The following is a 23,592-nucleotide window of genomic DNA, read 5'->3' on the forward strand; positions in this document are numbered from 1 at the left end:
CAAAGGCCAGCATTCACGGAGGGACAGAGTAGGCAACAAGCCTCAAGGAGTCACTGAGGAATTAAGTTAGGCACTTGATTATTATGTTAAAGGGTTTGAGGTTCATTCTTTAAACAGTGGGATGACACTGAAAGTTTTGAATAGGGAAGTATTTTTCTAAAGATTTAGGAAGAAGTCTCAGATTGCTATGAAATAGGCAAGTGCTCGGAAGCACTGAGTCCAGATAGGCTACTTCCTGAAAGCCAGCTGACATCTGATGATCCTCAAGCAGCACAGTGACAGTCGGGAGAGACTGGAGGAGATAAATCCCACAGTCATTTAGAAAATGTTAATAAAATGGACTTAAGCACTTATTAAACATGACATAGAGGATGTAGTAAAGGCTAATTCATGTATGAATCCTGGGAGAGTGTTGACAGAGCAACGGCAGCACATTCAGGGACAGTTACTAGGTTGGGTAGCGGTTAGGCTATGGCAGGAGATGATAAATTTGGACCTGTGATCATGAAACCTGAGATACTCACAAGGATGGAGATGCCTACCTGGCAACTGGAAAGATGAACCTAGAACTAGGAACACAGGTCGAGATGGAAAAGGGTTTAAAATTTTTTCAGATAATTCTTTACAAATTGGGATAGTATAAATACAGCAAGTGTATCTGATTCAGGTGAGTCACATGCTCTGAAGAAAGCCAAAAGGTTTATCTCAACAGCAGGTACGTATTTAAGATGTTAATACTAGTGACAGTCTTTGAACTATGAATGAGTTATTGGTATTAGAATGTTTCCAAGAGCGATGATATTATGTGTTTTGGATTTGGGATGCCCAATTTAGCCCATAAAAATATATTGTAAGAGTAGGCTTGAAATAACTTAAAGTAGTACTCAAATATCACTATAGAGGTATCTAGCAAATACATATGAGAAAGTTTCTGTGGGAAAATGCCTTTGGGGTGACAAACATTCTTCCTGCTTGAACCTTTTCTGACTTTTGTGCAGACCTCTGAACACTGACTCAGAGATCCAGTCCATACGTCATCCAGAGGAGAGCAGGGAGGGGATGTTCCAGGATTCAGAGTTGTGATAAGCTGGGAGGTGTTAATAATGTTGACAAAATTGGGTACATGATTTCTCTGGTGACTACTATAGAAAAGGTCATGGAATTTCAGCACTTAAACAAACGCTGCATATCCTGAGATGATCGGTCTTATTCTAATTTTGTGATCCTAGATTTATGAAAACTGTCTCAAATTGTAGCGTAATTCACTTAGATACAAATGAGAACCATGAGAGGTCTCCTGCCACCAATATAATTAAGTGCTTTTGGAGGGCCTCACAGAATAACTCTATACTCTTTCCTTTCCAAACTGGATATTGAGATGTTCAGGATCAGGTACACCATGACTGATCATTATTATGTATGTGCCTATGGAGAAAACAGCTTTGAAAAATCAAAGATGTTTTGTGGGTTCCAATGGCCTATCTCCTGCCTTTGACTCTGTAAAAGGAGATGGGCTAGAAGCTAAGTAGAACTTTACATTAAGGCATTTATTAATTTTAATAATATTCTAGTTATTTACCATTTATGAATATTTTTGCCAAAGCTGCCTTCTAGCTCTGTAAGAACCATTGTGGAGACAAAGAATTTTCTGACAGGCCACACATTTCAGGTGGTATGAGACAGGAAACTATTTTAGCCTACCTTTCTCTTTATTTCTACCCGAATGTTCTGTTGGCTTCTCAGTGAAATTGGTGCATTTATCCAATCAGTAAATATTTATAGAGCATCTTCTATGTGCCAGGGGCTGAGAAAGTGATCAGGTCTATAGAAATGATCAAGGTTGGTGTGGTCCTATCCATATAGAGCTTCAGGAACATCTCATACAAGTAAATGACATACTCTGTTAGGAAGTGGTATGCACCACAATAAAAGAAAATGAAGCAAGATAATTAAAATGGGAATGTGGATAAGAGTTACTATTTTAAAAAATATGGTGGTCAGAATATGCCTCTCTAAACAGATGACATTTAAACAAAGATGCAAAGGAGGCAGAGGAACATGGGGATGTTTGAAGAGTGTCACAGGGAGATGGCCATGAGACAGGACTATGTCTGCTGTGTTCTAGGGATAACAAGGGCTTCGGTGAGGCTGGACCCAAGTAAGTCAGAATGAGAGTTAAGAGAGAAAATGGGGCCAGACTGTGTAGGGCCTTTAATGCCACTGCTAAGATCTCTGTAAGAACTGCTATCAGACAAAAAGACAAATGCCACAGTTTATTACCCTGAACTAGAAGGGACCTCTGTAGATTTTGATGCGTGGTATCTAACTCATGCCAGGAAGACGGCTCAAAAGTAATTAGATCAAAAGAGGGCAGATTACCTTTAGAATCTGATTCTTATACCTCTGTAAATGTACCAACCCAAGAGCTGTCAAAAGTACACTTGTAAACCTAACCCATTCTAGCAGACAGGCAAGATGGTACATTATTGTTGCCCAGATACCACGGACAGCTTACTGAGAATTTTCTATGATAAGAAAATTGGTAAGATTTTTCCGTGACTATGTTGATGGGAGCTTGTTTCTAGAAATACTTCCTGGGAATATTCTTCTATGTCTGTGTCTTCCCTGCTCTGTCCTTTGGATCCTCGGGGGCTCAGATGAGGACAGATCCAAAACCATTTCCCAAGGGAAACCTCGGCTAGTCTGGCAAGTATTTCTCCTCAGAAAGCAGGACGATGCCTTACTTCAGCTTCTCATCTTTCACAGGAAAATGTTAACCCTGCAATCATTCCTTTAATACCAGCAATCAAAGCCCTCATCGGGGAGTATTTGCTACCCCAAGCAGAGCTGAGTGAAAAAAGACATTTAAAGATCACTCATGGACATACTAACCACTTGAAATACTAAATATTTTAAGTTCTATACACTAACCAGCCATTAGAAAAAGGCAAAGTATTTAGCCCCTCACTGAGCTGTGCTTTAATGCCATTTCTTGAACTTTCCTAAAGTTGTTTTTTTTAAGAAACACTCTAACACCTGCATTTTTAGTAAATCTTGATGCAATTGCTTGTTTTGTTACATAAGTGTTCCCTGTGTTAAATCCTTTATGAAATATTTTTCTTAGAACATACTATATTAATCAATATTCTTGAACAATTATAATGTGATGGAATAAGGACTTCTAAATCTAAACTAAAAAAAAAGTAAACACATAACTAAACTGATACATGAGTAGATTATATGCACATAATATATGACTGAATAGAATATATATTTCATCTGTATAAAGCAATGAAAGATAATCATTTGATTAACTCATGAGTATTTTAAGAGGAATATATAGAACACCAAAATACTCAAAGTATATTATAAAACAGCATCTAATTATTTTAATATCAAATATTATAGTATACTTTTAAGCAAATAGCATTTTCAAGTTTCTTTTAGGTAATTTTCTCTTGGAATTTATCAAAATCCCAAGTGCATAATAAAATACATTCAGTATTATTTTTTATTCCAGTGTGTAGTACAGTTATTAGAGTTACATAAGGGGGGATACAAATTTACAATTATAAGCATCAACTACCAAATTAAAGGAAGCTTAAAGCAGTAAGTCTGAGGAGTTGAAAATATGCCAGTTGAAAAGCTTAGTAATGGATAAGCATCTCTGGGAGACTTTGTCTCTCCATACACTGTCACATTCTGATTTAGGATTGTTTGTGAAATGAATCGAGTCAGTAATGGGCTAAGAGATCACTATACCCTTTCTCTTATAAATCACAGCAATTTACTCAGTAGGAATGATCTATCCTTATTCTCTCATTCCCCATAATCCAATCACTTCCTCTCATAAGCACTTTTCCCCTGGTTTTCACAATAATGCATTTTCTGTAACTAACAACCATCATTTCCTGATTATCATGCTTCTATCCTTGCACAGGAATGTGGGTCTTATGTGGGTCAGGGTCATCTTTCCCATCCATCTGTGTCCCCATGCGAAGTGTGTTAGCTGAAAGGTGAGTCTGGATAGACCATCATTTTGCCTAGTGCATATAAAAGTTAGAATGCCCCCAGGTCTACGCCACTTTGATTAAGAACCACCAAATTTTGGTGTGTCTAATACTATACTTTCAGAATAAGCACACTCAAAGACTTATTAATAACTCTGCCTTCTGCAGATCCCTGTAAATTTAATGATGAGAAATGTTGCAGACAATACTCCATGGTTTTTAGTGCACCATGTGGTAGCGAGTTTCCTAAAGAATAAACAGAAATAAATAAATGACTTGACAGTGATTCACAAGACAAAAAATCTTGAGCTCTGCACACATGTGTGATTTAAACTGTCTGCACAGCTATTTGAATTAAAGTTCATTTTAAGTTTATTTAAAGGTCCTTCCCTTCAGGGTATTTCAGTTTCAGGAGCTGGTACACGGGACCACCAGATGCCTAGCTACTGTCATCACTAAATGAAGGACTCCTTTTCTTTCCTCACCTATACCAGTATTAACAGCCTTTAAGGCTGTGAGTTGGCTTAGATTCACCATACCTGGACGAATTAGCTTTAAGTTTTAGACGTCTCTCAGGACTAGACGAAATCTAATTAGCTGGGTGGTTTGGGTGGATTCCTGACATCTTAAACAATGCGGGGCATCAAGGGACCTAAAGAAGTTCAGCAATTAGATTGACCATATTTATGCAGGCCGAGAGCATCTCTGGACACATCCCACTGATGACAATACCGCACTAATTGGCTACCCTTCCCGCTGTTGAGTGTTTCCCTAGAGCCCAGGGATTTCACTGGGGTGAAACTATTGTTGGTATATGACATATTTCCTACCATTTTACAAGACTTTCATTTTGTTTTATAGTTAGATTTCCCAACAGCAAGATGGTGTCACAAAAGGCAAATATAAGAGTAGGAATCTGACCCATTAGACTATTCGATGAGAACTGAGACTGATTCATGGATATCCACAGTATTAGACTTCATTGTACAACTATTTTCTGTGACGCTGAGTAAGTAGTTTTCTGAGTAACTGAGGCTGGCTTAAGTTGAAAAAAATACAAAATACCCCAAAACTCTCATTTCTAATAGTAGCCATGCCAGGTGAGAATGAAAACATTCTCCTAGTAGTTCTATTGCTTTTAGGATCAGATAATACATCTTTTTTTCTAGAATAGCATTTTGTTTATAAAACAAAGTATAATTAAAAAGAAAAGAAACTAAAGTGTACTTAGAAGTTAATGTGTGTTGGGGCAAATCCCATCCAATTGTTTGGGAATGGAGATGGCTGGATTATGTACTAGACGCTTGTGTAATATCTCCAAGTCTTTCTTAGTCTCGGTTTTCAAAGCTAGTAATATCAGATAGTAATTATCCTATAAATTTCCTTTAACTGTTTTGTTTTTAGTGTTTGTGCTAAAAAAGATATTCTATTTGTTTATGCGAATGGGATTTCTAATTATTTTTATTTATATCCTGGGAAACTTGCTTAAGAACCTAGCAAAAGTTGTGTTTTCTTTTGACATTAGTTATAGAGTTGAATGCTTTATTAAATAGTTTAATTTTATATGCCTACTATTATGTCCTTTAAATTATGATTCCACCTGAGTGTCTTCCCTTTGTAATCCTCCTTGGCACCCCTCCACCTCTTAGTACTTTCATACCAAGTCCTACTTAAGATCTAAAAGCACAGGCTCTATCCTAGAAATGAGTGAGGTGCATGAATGAATCAACATGTGTAAAGTTCTAAGAATAGTTCCAGCACACAGATAAGCTTTGCTGTTGTTGTCATGATTCTTACTATCCAGCCAAGGGGTCTCAGTTCAGTTACTAGGCCCAACCAAAAAGTGCCCTAACTATCAGGCATCGCAATCCTATGTTCTTTTTTCAGAATTGGGAGCTTTCCAAAGTCAAGTAAGAGTTCTCCCCACTTTCTTAGTAAATGCAGAGGGAAATGGAGCTGAAAATTTGTTGTCCCATGGCCTAAAACTGAGGCAGACCTCAACTGAGATTAATGACAAGAAAATTACTAAGAATTAAGCCTACTTCACACTTCTTTCTGAACCAAGGGAAAAAAAGATTTTCAGAAGAGTCAAAATAAATTCAATTCAGAAATAATGTCACTTGCTGGTGTTTGGAAAACTGGACAGCAGCATGTAAATCAATGACGTTAGAATATTCCATCACACCATACACAAAAATAAACTCAAAATGGATTAGAGACTTAAATATAAGACAAGACACAATAAACCTCCTAGAAGAAAACATAGGCAAAACATTATCTCACATACATCTCTGCAATGTTCTCCTAGGGCAGTCTACTCAAGCAATAGAAATAAAAGCAAAAATAAACAAATGGGACCTAATTAAACTTACAAGCTTTTGCACAGCAAAGGAAACCATAAGCAAGACAAAACGACAGCCTATGGAATGGGAGAAAATATTTGCAAAAGATGAAACTGACAAGGGCTTGATCTCCAGAATATATAAACAGCTCATATGACTTAATAACAAAAAACAAACAACCCAATCCAAAAATTGGCAGAAGACCTTAACAAGCAATTCTCCAATGAAGACTTATGAATGACCAATAGGAACACAAAAAAATGCTCATTATCACTATCAGAGAAATGCAAATCAAAACTACAATGACGTGTCACCTCACACCAATTAGAATGGCCACCATTCAAAAGTCAACAGATGATAAATGCTGGAGAGGGTGTGGAGAAAAGAGAACCCTCCTATAGTGCTGGAGGGAATGCAGTTTGGTGTAGCCATTGTAGAAAACAGTATGGAGATTCCTCAAAAGGCTAAAAATAGACTTATCATATGACCCAGCAACACCACTCCTGGGCATATATCCAAAAGGAACCCTACTTCAAAAAGACACATGCACCCCAACGTTCATAGCACTATTTACAATAGCCAAGACGTGGAAACAACCTAAACGTCCATCAATGGATGACTGGATAAAGAAGAGGTGCTATATTTATACAATGGAATACTACTCAGCCATAAAAACCGACAACATAATGCCATTTGCAGCAACATGGATGCTCCTGGAGAATGTCATTCTAAGTGAAGTAAGCCAGAAAGAGAAGGAAAAATACCCTATGATATTACTTATATGTGGAATATAAAAAAAAAGATGACAAATGAACTTAAATATAAAACAGAAACAGACTCACAGACATAGAAATACAAATTTGTGGTTGCCAGTAGGGAGGGAGGTAGGAAAGATAGATTGGGAGTTCGAGATTTGTAGATACTGACAGGTATATATAGAATAGATAAACAAGTTTATACTGTATAGCACAGGGAAATACATTCAAGATCTTGTAGTAAGTAGCTCATGGTGAAAAAGAATATGAAAATGAATATATGTGTATTCATGTATGACTGAAAAATTGTGCTGTACACCAGAAATTGACACAACATTGTAAACTGACTATAACTCAATTAAAAAATAAATAAAAGAAATAATACCATTTGCAGGAACACAGATGGTTCTAGAGATTATCATACTAAGTGAAGTAACTCAGATAAAAACCAGTATCATATGATATCACTTATATGTGGAATCTAAAAAAATGATATGAATGAACTTATTTATAAAACAGAAACAGACTCACATAGAAAACAAACTTATGGTTATCAAAGGGGAAAGGAGAGGAGAGAGAAATTAGGAGCTTGAGATTAAGAGATATACACTACTTTATATAAAATAGATAAATAGCAATTAAAAATAAATAGATCAATTCAACATGAGATTGAGATGAGTCTAAGATGAGAAAGTGAGAGAACTCAATTGAATTTTTAAAACATAAAATATAGCCAGCTGTAATTGGGGGAAATTTTTTTTCTCCTTTTTTCATTTTGATAACCAGCCTTTCTGTAATATTGATCTTTAAAAAATAATATAATGAAAATTCTTATCCTTTGATTTTTAGTGATTTTGCTGAAAAGCACATTCTACATGCTTATGTAATGGAATTTCAAAATATTTTTATTTATGTTCTAGAAAACTGTTTAAGAATCTGGCAAAAGCTCTTTTAAATTAAATATATAGTTAAGTACTTTATTAAATAATTTTATATGTGCACTATTATGTTCTTTCCCAAATATCTTCTCTTTCTAATCATACTAAGCAGCCCAAATTAAGACATTGTTCCCCTTTGTTTTCTTCATGGACTGTTAACCTACCATGAGCTCACTTTACCATATAAATTCATTAACAGTTTATTATTTTAGTTAATCATTTAGATACTGCTAAAGCTTCAATCTATTCTGAGATAGGCATTTCCTATTTACTTTCATTCTTTGAAAGCCTTCTCAATTTATTATGTGCTTATTTCTTCCCTGTATGCAGTAATTCCTACTTATTATATAGATTAATGAAAAGGAAAAAATATCAACAATATAAAATAGACTAGTATGTGAAATTTAAAAAAAGCTGAACATGTCAAACATGAAGAGAACCTACTAATTGGGAGAATTTTAATTTTGACAAGAACCATGCAAGTATTTAAAAAACAAGTTACAGACAAAAGACTGGAGAAAATTAGTATGAACTATTTTGCAACACGGAGAATTTTCACATTGAAATACTTTCATATTAAAGTCAAATGCTTTCCTTGAGTCCAAATGCCATATTCACTCAGTCTGAGATACTGAGTAGGCATGAGGGGTAGAAATATACACAAGACTCCATCACCTGGCCATCTCTGCTTTTGGGGACCTCAGAATTCCATGCGTGAGAGAGAAACCATTATGATGTAATATGTTCAGTGTTTAGAAACAACTTTTAGAAGGTGGGAGTGGAAAGAGGAATTTATAGAAGGCTTTGCAAAGGAGATGTTTGGTTTGAAACATAAGGAAAAGGCAGTTGGTCTCCAAAAGAGGACAGCAAGGACAGTAACAAAGAAGCACAAAGGAGAAAGAGCAAGGTACGTGTGGGGAATATAAGCACAAATCATAGATGACCTGACAGAGCACACTGAAAGTCTACTTTCAACACAATAGGAAAATAGAAAACTACAAAGCTTTTAAAGTAGATGGATAACAGGTAAGTGTGTTAAAAAAAAATGAGTTCAAGTGGATGGGTAGACAAAATGGGAACAGAAAGACCATTTAGATATGTTTTGTAATGATCTAGGAGATGTATTTTAAGGGGTCTGAGTTTACAGACCTTTAATAGAGAAACAAATTCAGGAAATATTTAGAAGGTAAATTTAATAGGACTCAGGTATGGACTTGGGGGTGAGGATGGCTAGAAAGAATTAAGCTTGATTCCTAGATTATGAGCTTGAACAAATAGGTACAATACCCTGAAACAGGGAACACAGAGGGAGGAGAAGGTTTGCAGGGGGAGCAGGGACAGTGCTAATACAGGGTTAGAGATGAGTGTGGAAACCTAAGAGGTCATACCGGTAACTTCAATCTCAAGGTCTACGAGAGAGATGCTGTCTTGAATTACACATTTGGGAGTCTCAGGCAACTAACGTAGAAGACTTCCAGCAGTATCTAATTAATATTGCATAAGTGCAACTATCATGTCTAGAATAAATTATATTTATTTCCTCCAGAAACCCACCGCTACCAAATGGGCTTCTTTACGTCATGAATTAGTCATGAATTATATTTTCCTATTTATCTATGGCTAGCATCTCTTCTTATCATTATACAATTTCTTCCTTATAGAAAGGGAGATGTCTACCTCTGTTATGATAGCATTCACATTATAATTGCGTCACATCATTCAGAATTAAGAAAAATAATTGCATATACAGTAACACATCCACAATGTCTTCTTTCTAAACATGTGAAGGAGTTATTTGCCCTCTGTTTGGTTTTTCTTCTTTTTAGATCATAAAGTTGCATTCCTTGGAAGCTTCTTTGATGAGGCATGTTTTGTTGAATTTTTTTTAACCTAACAGATGTTTGGGTAGTTAAAATTCCTCATGAGTATGGTATCCTGTGGTTTTCACAACCTAAGTGTTACCTCAGGAATTTTCCTTTCTTGCTGTCCTCCAGTCCTGGTGGTCTATAGGGGATACACATTATGAGAGTCCCATCTCATTCCATACAAATTTCACACCCACACTCTTTTAAAGTTGTACATTTCCTCAGCATTATAAGTACCTATTGTGCACTACCGAGATATTTAACAGCTTTCCAGTCTAAATTCCTCCCACACACACAACTCAAATTGCTTTTGAGCAAAAGGATAATCAGAAAAAGAAGAGATGAGTAAAATAATCTGTAAGGCTTTACTATTTCAAGTTAAGTATTTCTGCCATTTGTACTTTTTGTGCTTATGTTTGTATCCACGCACACTCAGCATGAAGTAGAGAGTTACGGCTATGGTACAAACAATTTAAGGAGAAAAGGGATTTGGCTTCAGTTATCTAGATCAGAGTATGTGGGAGAAAAAAATGTTAGCTTGAGTTGGCTGAATATTTTTGCCTTCCTTCACTCTAGTATACAGCAGTAGATTCGGATTCAGAAAGCAACCCAATTTATTTCTCAGCTTGCATTCCAACTTTGCTCCCTGCATCTTCAATTTGAGTACTCTTCTTTATGAGCTCAGAGAGAGTTTAACATATTTTCTTATTCTAAAAGCCATTTTAGAACATTTAATTAATATGTATTATTCCAACTGAGTGGTCTTTTTATTTGCAATATTCAAATGTTGAATGATATGATCTCAAACTAGCCATCAACTTATCAAAGAGGCTCCAGAGTTTGATAAAATGTTCCGTTAGTAAGTGCTTAGGCACAACTTGATGCCATTAGAATAAAATGCACAATTCTGAAACAGTGATTTTTACTAATTTATACTGTTGTTTAGTCTTTTCTATAATTCCGAGAAATCATTCATTTTCATCATTTTTATCTTCCTATATATTGCAAAACGATGTAACACTTTTTTGGAATCAATGACAGATAATAAAAAACTTATTTTCTTCATCCAGATTACTTTCTATGTTTGCAAAATATCTGTAATACTTTCCATCTATGGTATGCAGAAACATCAACATCTAAGCATTACTGACTTTTAATCTTAAGAGCATTACTGCTCTTTAAAATTTTTCTTGCTTGACTGTTCTAATTTCTCTTTTTTTTTTTAATTGAAGCATAGTCAATTTACAATGTCGTGTTAATTTCTGGTGTAGAGCATGATGATTCATTTATACATATATATTCCTTTTTATATTCTTTTTCACTATAGGTCATTACAAGGTATTGAATATAGTTCCCTGTGCTATGCTGTAGGACCTTGTTTATCTATTTTATATATAGTAGTTAGAATCTGCAATATCCCACTCCTAATTTATCCTTCCCCACACCCTTTCCCCCTGGTAACCATAAGTTTGTTTTCTATGTCTATGAGTCTATCTCTGTTTTGTAAATAAGTTCATTTGTGTCTTTTTTTTTTAAGAGATTCCACATGTAAGTGATATCATATGGTATTTGTCCTTCTCTTTCTGGCTTACTTCACTTACAAGGACAATCTCCAGGTCCATCCATGTTGCTGCAAATGGCATTATTTTATTCTTTTTTATGGCTGTAATTTCTCTTTCTCTTATTCTTATATGTCAGTTCACCATATATTCTGTCTTGCACTAATATATGTAGTGTCTTTTTGTCTTTCATATCAAATGCAATCTCAATTATATCTCTGTGGCTTAACATAATAAAACTTAACTGTAATTTTATGAAACTCAAATATATTTATCATTAGAACAATATTCTCTTCATTCCTGAGACTAAAAGAAGAGTGATCAACTCATTCTCATAATTTATACAATTAGAGTAACTGGAAATTCATTGAAGGCTTTAAACAAGGAAGTAATATCATCTGATTTGGGTTTAAAGAGATCAGCTTGAAAACTAAGGATGTCAGGTTAATGCAGTGGTAGCAATAATGAAGAACAGGACTAATATGACAGCAGTGCAAGTGGAGGGATGTGTTCAGACAGCATGGTTGAAACAAATCATCAGCAGAGTAGAGGAGGAAAAGAATGCTGCCTGGATTTTCACTTTCTGCAGTCAGATGAGTGATGGTGGACCTTAATGAGGGAAGAAAGATTGGAGGATGAAAAGGTTTAGTGCTTATACCACACTCATTTTGAGAGATATATTTGACACATCTGCCCAATGGTATCAGTTGCTCCAGTAAGTATACTGAATGGGCTCTAGGGAACACTGGAACTGGAAGTAGATACTGGAGAATAATGACTATATAGGTAGACTTTAAAGCCATAGGACAGGATAAGGTCACTTAGGGTAAGGTCTAGGTGTTGTGTGTTGATAAAGGAAAGGGCTAACTACAGATCTCTGAACACTCCAATACTTAGATTTAAAGAGAGAGAGAGAGAGAGAGAGAGAGAGAGAGAAACATGCCAAGGAGACTGAGAAAAAGCTATCAAGGAGGTTAAGAGAAAAATCAGAAGGGCAGATCTTACAGAAACCAGAAGTCCAAACACCACAAAGAGGAGACGTTGGACAACTGGGAAGAAGGCTAAGTTGTCTAGATTCCATCTCAAATGTGGAATTGCACTAACAAGCCTTCATTTAACATTTACTATAGAAACATTATGCCAGGTACTCTGCGGAATAGTAACAAAGAGACACATTTAGTGACCTAGAAAATAAAGCCTCTAGATCAAAGTTTATCTCACTATTTGTAAAGGTCTACAGTAGCCTACATTTATCATGGAAACACTGTATGTATGAGTGTGTGTGTGTGAGTGAGTGAGTGTGTGTGTAAGCCTAAAGTCACTGAAAAGGTTGTAAAGCTGGCTTAAAAGCAGCATAGCTTCTGGACAGGAGGGAAAATGTAGGCACAGAGAAAAGGATACTTGATGGTAAACAGTGTAGCCTAGTGAGAGACCACAGGAGAGGACCACAATGCTTTGTTGGAGTCAAAGACTCTAGGACCTTGGCACAACTCTGGGAGTTAGAGAAAAGCCCTAATAATAGACAGAAATTGAATTTCCCACTGGGATTCAATTCAGTTAAAAAACAAGTATGTTATTATGGTTAATGATGTTTAAGCAAGTAGGGTAACCAGTTAGTTTTAAAATACAAAACTAAAGTTGTAAGAGCAATCTTTACCTATACTTTGAATGATTTCTATGTAAAAAACACATTTAAAGAGCATTTTCTTGAATGCAGAAGTATATATACATATACAGGATGTTACTTACGGCCAGGCAGGGTTTGGGTAGATATCCAACTTGAAGCGTTGCCATAGCCAGCATTGGTACTGGCGGCCACTTGGAATCTATACCATCTATATTTCTTCAACCCGTATATGGTCTCTTCAGTTAGGTCAGCTTCATAGAGGTACTGAATTTTTTGATATTCAACACATTCTTCTGATTCCCATTCTCCGCATTTTTGAGCCCGAAGTTGAGTGGTAATCTTGTAATTTTGGAAGTAGCCAAAGATACTGTCAGGTCTCATCCATGTCAGTGTTGCACTAGTTGACTGAATGTTGGAAAAAGCAATATTTGTGGGAACACTGGGAACTAAAAAAGTAAAGGGAAAAATGAAAAACAACTGTAATTACCAAACATTGTGTAAACAAAGAAAGAAACAGGATTTACAAATATTTCTTTACTGTGCACATGTGGTGATCTCTTATTTCAACTGCCCTTAGAGCATTTAATGAACAGAAGCTTGAGGTGATGCTTCAGAGACCAATGTCTCAAAGGGTTATAGGACAAAACAATTGTGATTTTTTTTCATTCCTAATTTTGCTCCCAAATTCACTCACAAGTTGTTTACAAACCTGAAACTAACACTGTAAATCAACTACACTTCAATAAAATGTTTTTTAAAAAATAAAAAAAAAATAGTTTTGACACAACATGAAAAAAAAGCTTACTTTAGTTCCCCATATAAGCAATGGTACAAAGGAGAGCTGCATGCTCATATAATCCTATGTATTTCCTAGGTATGGTCTGAGTTTTTAATATTCATTTCCCAGCAAAGACATCCTTATATTTAAATGTCTAGATAGACACAAGTACATCTTATATATAGTAAATGTTGATTATAAAATAAATAGATAAGATCATTAAAGAAACTGATATAATTAGTTAATTTTTATCTTGCATATATTCAAATTTAGTAAAATTCTTTCCAGAGCATCATTAAGCAAACTGGTATTAACACACACAATAAAGTATCTGTAAGTCACCTACAATCACATGGTCCTACTTGGAGTCACTCATTAGATTTCATATTAACCACTGGTTTCCTATATGCATACCCTGCATTAGGCTCTGAGCCTGGTGTTAGGAAATTAAGTTACATAGGCTTATGTTTTCAAGAAACAGCCATTTATCAGACAAATAATATAAGCACACTATGGTTAGAAATATAAAAGAACAATGAATTAGGTGATAAGGCCACTTTGTCACCTATGCCTGTCCCTGTATATGTGCAAGAGCCTTTGCTCAGAAGGCTGAGACAGAAAGAATGATAACAATGACTTGTACACAAATAACACAACTGATAAAAACTGTACGTTGCCAATCACATTGAAAATAATAAAGTTAATAAATAAATGATGCCTGTATCTATCGTATTGATTCAACATTCAATAAGTATCTAATGAGCATCTAATTTATGCCAAGTACTACTGGAAGTGCTGGGGATACAATGAATAAAACAGACAAAAGTCCCCACTCTTTGGTAATTTATATTCAGGAGGTTTATATACAAGTATAAACAACTATTATATACAGTATTTTGGATGATGACTAGTGCTATGGGAAAAAAATGGAAGAGAAGAAAGGAAGAGTTCCAAGGATATTGAAATTTTAAATTGAGTAGTCAGAAAGAAAGCCTCACTGATTAAGAGACATGAAGTTCCTGATGAAAAGGGGGGAACTAACCATGAATATTTGGAGGAAGAACATTCCCAGCAGAGGGAGATGCATGATTAAAGGCCCTGTGTTGAAACCATGCCTGGAACATTTGAAGAATTAAAAAAAAAAAAAAAAAGGCCACTGTAGCCAGTAGGAATTTGGAGGTATGAGAAGGAACACTGAAGACTGGATTGTGTATGATAGTGTAAGAACATTGTTATGACTTTCACTTGAGTAAAGGAGTTACAGGCTGTAACCTTTGTTTGCACAGAGTCACTCTTGCTACTGTGTTGAGAACAGACAAGGGAGAGAAGGGCAAAAACAGGGAGAGTAATTAGTAGGCCACTGCAGTGTCAACACAAGATCAGTGATGGCCTGGACCAGGGCTGCAGCAGCAGAAATGAAAGGAAGTATTCAGGTTCTGAATATAATTTGAAGGAGGACTTGCTGATGTGTGACATGTGGGGCGTTAGAGAAAGAGAGGAGCAGGGGAAACTCTAAGGCCTTTGGATTGAGCAAACAGAAAGACTGAAGTCACTATTAACCAAGAAGAGAATGACTGTGGAAGGAGCTTTGGGGAGTAAGATCAAGAATCTACTTTGAGCATGTTAACTTTCAAATGCCTGTCAGATACCCAGAAGGAGTTATCAAATAATAGATGGATGCATGAGTCTGGAGTTCCATAGAGAGGTCTGGACTTGAGTTAAAATTTTGGATTTCCTCTTAAATTTTTACTGAATTATCTACTGACTGCTTTTATATATGCCTAAATCTGGAAGAGAAGAGAAAGTCTAATGCACCAGAAAACTACTAGTAAGTTACTTAAAGCCATATGATCAGATTCAATTACTCTGTTTTCAAATACTAATGTTTATCATCAAATCTTACTGTATTTCATCAAACACTAATCTTTAAAAAAGTAGCTTTATGAGCACAACACTTGATACACTACTAACAACAAACTCCCTCTCCTATCTTTAGTTATTTAAAAGAGAAATTGGAGAAAAAAGTTATTTTTTAAGGAAAATGTAAAATTTACTTTTATAGAGGAAGACATTTTAGAACTGGCTAAAAAGTAGAATTTCTACGATTTATTGAAATCCTTCGGCCACTAAGTTTGAATTCAGCCCACTTGGAGATAAGACACATTTTCAAAATATCCTAATACAAAGCAGAGAAATATGACTGATTTGAGGGGTTCAGGAAAAGTTTTAAGAGAAAATGTTGCATGTGAGATGAGATTGCACTTATTGTGAAGGTAGAGATTCTCGAAGATGGGGTAATGTGATCTAAGTCAAGTTTGACTACAGCTTATGGCTCATCTTGGCAATAACAAAGAGAAATAGTCTAGGGATAGACTATGTCAGAGGGACTTTTACATAGCCTGTCAGGTGATGGAAAGCTATCAAGATGTCAGAATGAGATGTTCAGAAGTACATTTTATCAGGTCCAGTCTGATGACCGCACAACAGGAAAAGGGACAAATTCATAGACTATTTGATTAGTTCACCAAAGAAGACATAAGATGGTAGCAATAGGAAAGAAGTAAATTTTTAGATCTATTTGGTGGTTGAATCCATAGAACAGGCAAACGAATCAGAAGATCACGGAATCAGAATTTGAAGGCAGCTCAGAGATGCTCTTGGTCAACTTGTCTTTTTATGGCTGAACTTTATGGAGGCAGACATCCCCCAGGAACCCTGGTACCTACAACTGCTTCCAGCCTTTCAACCAAACATTAATGTAAGTGATGATGGGAAAAAATTTGCAGCTGTAATTAAGAATCCAAATCAATTTACTTTAAGATGGGGAAAGAGTACCCAGTGGACCTGATTCTACAACATGAGTCTTTTAGAAGTGAAGAGTTTCCTTTGCTAGTTACAAAAGAGGAAGTAAGGTATTCTAGGGAAGAGATCAGATTCAAAGGACAAAAATGTCTCCATCGCTGGCTTGGAAGAAGGTCAGGGCCACATGATAAAGAATTCAGGACATCTCTAAGGAGCTGAGGGCAGCCCTTGGCTAAAAGCCAGCCAAGGAAATGGGGATCTCAGTCCTGCAACTGTAAGAAACTGAGTTCTGCCACACCACGTGAGCTGGGAAGAGGACATGCACTCCACCTGAGAATACAGCTGATCAACATCTTGATTTGACTTTGTGAAATCTTGTGAGACTGAGGAGAGAATCCAGGCACAGCCCGCCCATCTCTAACCCACAGAACTGTACAGCACGAAATGAGTTGCTTTAAGCCACTAAGTTTGTGACCAAAAAAAAAATCAGAAAATGAATTCAACTTCCCTCGACCAAATGACCAATCTCTACTTATCTAGCCTGTGCTTAATTTTTTAGAGCAAAGGAAACCTTAAAATCTTGAGAGGCTTTATTTTAAAATAGATTCCCAGACAGCTTTATTAGTTTGCACAGCCTTCGTTATTTTGAACAGCTATCTGTCTTCTGATAAATTCTAGTTCTACACTGATAACCCACCTCAAATAGGCCTAATCCCATTTTCATCCCCACTTCACTCCAACATTTATACCAAAGATCTAGAAAGGTTTTGTTTTGCATTCATATCAATGAAAAAAATTAAGCAATTACTCTAAAATGTATTTTTATGCATTATGCACATTATATACATATATAAATGCCAAACTACATGTTAGATTGTGTCTCTAAAGGTCTAGATCAATTTCTGGAACAAAACAAGCATTTAATAAATATTTTTTCAAAGTATCAACAAATGAATGGAAGGGTATAACAAGAGACTAGATTTAGATAGATGGTCAGGAAAGGCTATCCTGATGAGTTATAATTTAATCAGAGATCTGACAGCTCAGATGTAGCTTCCCTGGGTGAAAAACATCAGCATGTGTAAAGACTCTGAGGGAGAAGAGAAAGTGGTACATTGGAAACACATGAAGAGGCTGCTACATCCTCAAGGAGATGAATACGCAGACAGAAAGTCGGAGATGTCGGCCAGAATCAGATAATGCTGAGCCTTCTAGACTGGATTCAAGATTTTTAGTTATATCCAAAGTACAGTGGGAATCTTGGCAAGTTTTATATTGACTTTTCATTTGAATTAAAACCATAGACTGCTCTTTCCCCGAGAGAGCCGGGGATGATGATCCAGACATCTCCCTTTCTTTCCAGTCCTTCACCAACTACCCCTTCCATGTTTCAGTGTCCTTCCCCTGGGGTCTACTAAGCAAATAGAAGTAGGAAGAACAAAGGATGCTTTAGCTATCCAACGAACTGGAGAAAGCAGGGGAGGCTACCCTTTCCCTGTCTTTCAGCAGGAGTGATGACTGGATGCCTGTGACTCTGTGATCAACATTTTCCCCCTCCAACGTTCAGATTTGCAGAAAGAAGACTTTAATGGCAACGTTTGTTGCACAATAAAAATTTTCAGCAGATGGATATTGTCCACAGACTCCAGTATTCTCCAAATCAGCGTTGCAGAGAAGAAAAGGTCTAAACAGGATTGTGCTTTAACTTGACACATAAGATAGTGCTTTAACTTAACAAGATCCATACAAGAATTATTTTTAACCTGACTAAAGGGAAAGTGACAATAATTGCAGTTGCCTCCCATGTGACAGGCACAGTGATGGACTTTGTTCAGACACCCAGGGTCCAGTACACACGGGCACACAGTAAGTGTTGACTATGTAAATAAATCACGGTTCACGAAAAAGTCCTTTGGTTTTCATGTGGTACAAAATTTTGTCCACATTCTGCACTCACATGTGTTTAGATTAGACTCAGAAATAAGTCTAATCTGAGGCCAAATACATAGTATAGCTGGCAGACTTTTTTTTAAACAAGGCTACTTCAGAGGCACTCATAAGTGACTAGCAGTAACCCTCACTAATATCCAGCATCTTCTCTTTTGATGAACTGTGTGTTGAACTAGACTATTTCAAGGCAACTGCCCTATTGAATTACAGATAGAAAAAGGATTACACCCATTTTAGCATGGAGAATCAGATTTCCATTCTTTAAGAATGACTAAAAACCTCAAACTTTTTCTGTCCACAGATGGTACTAATTTGAACACATCATTCCATGCTTCCTGGAATAATCATGCAGCTTGCTTAGATTTTCTAAACATGACTGAACTGTGATGAAGCGATCAACATTCACTGCCAAGGTATTCTGTACATTACATTTTTATTCATAAATTATTCTTATCAGTGAAATACTTTCATAATGGTTGAACTGAAAGTCTGTAGACCTATATGAGTAAAATCTGTTACAGGTTTAAATGCATGTCAGTTTTTAGTGATTATTTAGTAGATTCCACTTAGAAGATGGAAATGTGTATAAAATATAATTATTCCCTAAACTTCTGAATGTCAGTTATTAGAATCTGCCAACCTTTCATGATAGGAATCTGATGGTATAGTCTGTATTAACTTCTCACTGACCTGGTTAAGAATACTAACATGGAAGACCAAGTTTCCTTAATTCTTTATTCATGACTATATATATATATTTATCTTCAAGCACAGATATACTTCTTTTAAGCAAAATAGATGTCTGAAAATCTATATTTATAAATTATATTTATACAACCTACAAAAAATACCAACACAATCTATTCAGTTTATTAAGAATATTTTTGTCTCTACTTACTTTTAATAAATGACAAAAAAACCAAGGTACAAATATATGACCTGAGCCTACAAAAATAAAAGTACAGTTTACTAACACTAACGTAATATGTATCAATATAAACAAAGAAATTCATGAAAAGTAGGTGCAAAGAAAATTTCGGCAAAGCAGAAATGAATTTTGCACTAACTTGAATTTCATCAGTATCATTTACTGGACATTCCTATTAAGTGGTGTGGGCAAGTTTTAAGTATTAGGATATATGCCCTTTTTCTTACCTTTATGGAAAATAATTTAGCTAACAGAAACTACCATAAAGAGGTGATGCCAAAAGGAAAGGTTTGATGGAAGGAGAAGATCTGGGAGGTATAACTTGAGGGAACAACTGATGATCAGTAGAGGTGTGGGAGCAGTAATGTCTAAGTAGATTAATACAAGGAGAGAGATACATGTGGCAACAAAATGTTTGTCAAGGACTGGGAAGCATAGCAGATGGGAGAAAAGAAAGTCTAACGAAGTAATAAGAAAAAAAGGGAGGGCATCAAGTGTGGTGTCCTTGAAAGGCACTGAAAGTCTGAGAGATGAATTTAGATCACTCCTGCAGAACTTAGAGCACTACTGACTGAGATTAATTGGTAAGAAAATCCTGAGCCTCCGTATAGTTATTAGGAAAAGGTAATTTTGATAGAAACTGGCTAGAGGTTGTATACATGCAGTACAATGGAGAGTACAATGATAACAAAGGACGATTAGGAATTGAGCTAAAAGAATAGGCAAATAATATTGGTAAAATTGGTTAGAGATGAAATGGGAGTCAAATAAATGGCACAAACTCAGGAATTAGGTTAACAGATGAAAAGGACACTTCCTAGAAGCAGGCTATGATTTGACTCTGATAGGACGGCAAATAATGAAAAGGAAAAAAAACAAGACTGTAACTCTCTGTGAAAATACAGACAAATTAAATGAACAAGAAAAATTCAATAAGCTGTGGTACTGAGATCAAAGATGTATTTCTCTCCCCCAAATCATATAAACAGTACTCAACAATAGCCTTACGTAGTAAATACTAAGGACGTCTAACTTCGCTGTTTCTAGAATGTCTCTCAGTATAGGGAGGCGGCATAATTATCAAACACATTTGTGTAAAACTATTTCTTAAGCTCCTAATTATTCAGTTCAGGTATACTTCTCTCTGGCAATCCGGCTTAATCTACAGACAGATTTTGGAGTAGCTGAAACAAAATTTACCAAAATATACTACATAAAACATGATTTTAGGTGATACTAAAAGCTGAGAAATTATTAATATGCCAAATTAAATCATCTTAAAATATTCTATTTGCATGAAGAAGAACTGAGACAATATCTATAAGCAGAACTAAAGTTTCTGAAAAGAAATTTTAAGCGTCTGCCACAGTGCATGTACAGCAGACAACAGGGGACCCAAAATAATTCTATGGACCACAGCTATAATAGTATTAATGTTTAAATCAAATATTATTGACAAATAACTTATTTATAAAATATCTCAGTAAAACTTCTGGGGACAAAGTCACTTTTTTTGGAGAACACAACAAGGAAGATGGATTATACATGTTTTATTTGGAGGCAAAGTGAGTTGATTTGTTTTATAGAGTCATTAGTTTCACAGCTCTACATAGCAAGTCTTCTCATGAGAATATCCATCAAAAATGACAACCTTGATTTGAAAGAGTTTATCAGAAGCAGTTCTTAGGGGAGTAATTATATAGCAGAGTTAACTGTCTATTCAGATCACTCTAATACCTGGAGACTAAACTGAACCACTGACTGATGAAGATATGAAAAAGATATACTGGTTAGTGGTGATCTGCTTGAGGATGGATGCGACTAAAGAAAATGTTAGTTTCATATTAGCATGAACAAAGAGCGATGCCTTGGGAAAAGACGCTTAGGTTAGAATAAAAAGAGGTCAGGAAAAAACAATTTGGGATAAATATATGTATATATAAGCTTCATAAATTTGCATATAAGCTTTGAAACCATAAGAGTAAATAAACATTTAAGGGGGGTAGAATTTACAGTATCAGAACAGCAGATGATGAAAAAACTTGTCTATCAAGTCAATAGTTAATTGAGGGTAGATTAGAATAGGAAAAAGAGATCATAAAAAACTTATGTAAGCCAGTAATTTCAGGCACCCATTGATACTTAAGAAATAACTGTTTAACAAATAAATGAGTAAGTGAACAAACTAGTGGAGGGACACACGGATACATGGATGAATACACGGATTTCAAGAAGACATGTCACCGATGCCATCACTAATGTTGACTGATGAACAAGCATCAGCAATGCTGACTGTAATCAAATGCTACTTAAACCATTCTTTTCTAAAGACTGTGGCTGTATAGAAAACCTTGATGATTAAAATAGAAGGAGTCCTGGATCTAAAGTCTGGGGAAAGCTCTATAGACAGAAGAATTTAGATTTTTCAGGGATTCCATGAGAGAGAGAGAAAGAGAATAAAAGGAGAGGTGTAAGGAGAAACAATAGAGGAGACAAGGTCAAAGGACAGAGTGAGGCTGGAGGCTCTGTGAAATAATGTAGCCAATATAAAAATTCCTGATTGCTCAAACATTTTTAAGAACAAAAACACTGTTTAATTTATATATTAAATATATAAATAGTATATTACTACAATTGTAAACTCCTCCTCTATGTACTTACCACAAAATGTTCAGTAAGGCTATTATACAGAAAACTGCTCAATGTTATGAGAATTGTCAAAATCATGCAAAAAATAATTTTGCAGAAGTAATCAAAAATTTATATAAAAATACTCCATTACTCAAACCTAGTAAGTTTGGGGGATATGTTCTGATGATACCAGAATAGCTTGTGTCACGCTAATCCTTCTGCAGGTAACAACCATGACCTCTGTCGGGGAGGGAGGGCGTCAGGGAACCGGATGTAGAATTGCCAAAGCAGCTGAAAAAGGAGAGAGCCATAAAGGGGTTAGACCCAAATTCTGGGTCAAAACTCCCTAGAAATCCTTGGCTAATCTCTTAATTGTGAAAGTATGAGGGACACACCAAGAATCAAAGTGGAAAGCAACAGATAAAAAACTTAGTAGAAATTTTGGTTGCTTCCCAATGCAGGGGAGACAAAATTTGGAGTCTGAATCCCACCAAATTAAGGAATTGGTAAACAGCAGGCTTCAATTTAAAAATCCCAAAAGGGCCATACATTTACTTTGCTCTATGTCACAGGACTAAGGTTTTGTACTTCTACAAATAAGGCTGAATCCAAAGCCACACATTCACAAAACTATCATGCAGTAATTTAATGGCCTGTTAGAATAAAAGCCAACACCCGTCAAAAGAAGATACCAAAATTCAGGTTTTTTTTCTTTTTTTCAAAATTCAGAGTTTCTGAAAAACATTACCAACAATGTCCAATATAAGTTTAAAAATTACTGGGCAGGCAGGAAAATTGCTGACAGGAAAATATGACTCGTAGTCAGAAGGAAAAGTGTTCAATACAAAGAAATCACAGGGTAACTCAGGTGTAGGAATTAGCAGAAAACTAATTTAAGGAAGTTATCATAAATATTTCATTTGACATAACGGAAAACACAGTCATAATTAGAAAGCAAATGGGGAGTTTCTGCAGAGAAATGGAAATAAAGAAACAGAACTAAAGGGAAATTACAGAATTTAAGAGTATAATATCTGACAAGAACAGTTCATTGGATTTGTTTAATACCAGATAAAGATGGCAGAATATAATCAATGAATATTATGTCACATCAGTAGAACTCCGAACTACAGAACAAAGGGAAAGAAGTGAAAAAATTCAATAAAATCTCAGCCACTTAAGAGGTATGTAATTAGAATCTCAGAAGAATAGAAGAGGGCAGGAAAAAAACTTGAAAAAATAATGGCCAAAAATTTCTCAAATTTTGGAAAGATACTAATTTACCAAAACACAAAGCTAAATGAACCCACAGCAAAATAAATGCAACAAAACCCACACTAGCCATATTATTGTCAAGCTGCTTAAATGTAAACGTAAAGAAAAAAATCTTGAAAGTGTCAAAAAAAA

At 35.6% G+C, this 23,592-nt stretch overlaps 1 protein-coding gene and 1 long non-coding RNA gene across 5 annotated transcripts in view; one reads left to right on the forward strand and one right to left on the reverse strand.

Moving 5' to 3' along the window:
• Positions 1-23,592, reverse strand: part of PTPRQ (protein tyrosine phosphatase receptor type Q) — a 186,399-nt gene that overhangs the window by 68,968 nt on the left and 93,839 nt on the right. Inside the window, exon 28 of the mRNA XM_072973348.1 lies at positions 13,219-13,542. Coding sequence (XP_072829449.1) covers positions 13,219-13,542 — 324 coding nt within the window. The remainder of the gene's footprint in view (positions 1-13,218; positions 13,543-23,592) is intronic.
• The window catches only part of LOC140700237 (uncharacterized), a 36,396-nt gene continuing 21,640 nt past the window's right edge, over positions 8,837-23,592 (forward strand). For all 4 annotated transcript variants that reach the window (XR_012078592.1, XR_012078589.1, XR_012078591.1 and 1 more), the window contains exons 1-2: positions 8,837-8,952; positions 18,928-19,039. This is a non-coding gene — a long non-coding RNA (uncharacterized lncRNA). The remainder of the gene's footprint in view (positions 8,953-18,927; positions 19,040-23,592) is intronic.

This window comes from Vicugna pacos, chromosome 12 (genome assembly GCF_048564905.1).
Source record: "Vicugna pacos chromosome 12, VicPac4, whole genome shotgun sequence".
NCBI classification, from domain to species: domain Eukaryota; kingdom Metazoa; phylum Chordata; class Mammalia; order Artiodactyla; family Camelidae; genus Vicugna; species Vicugna pacos.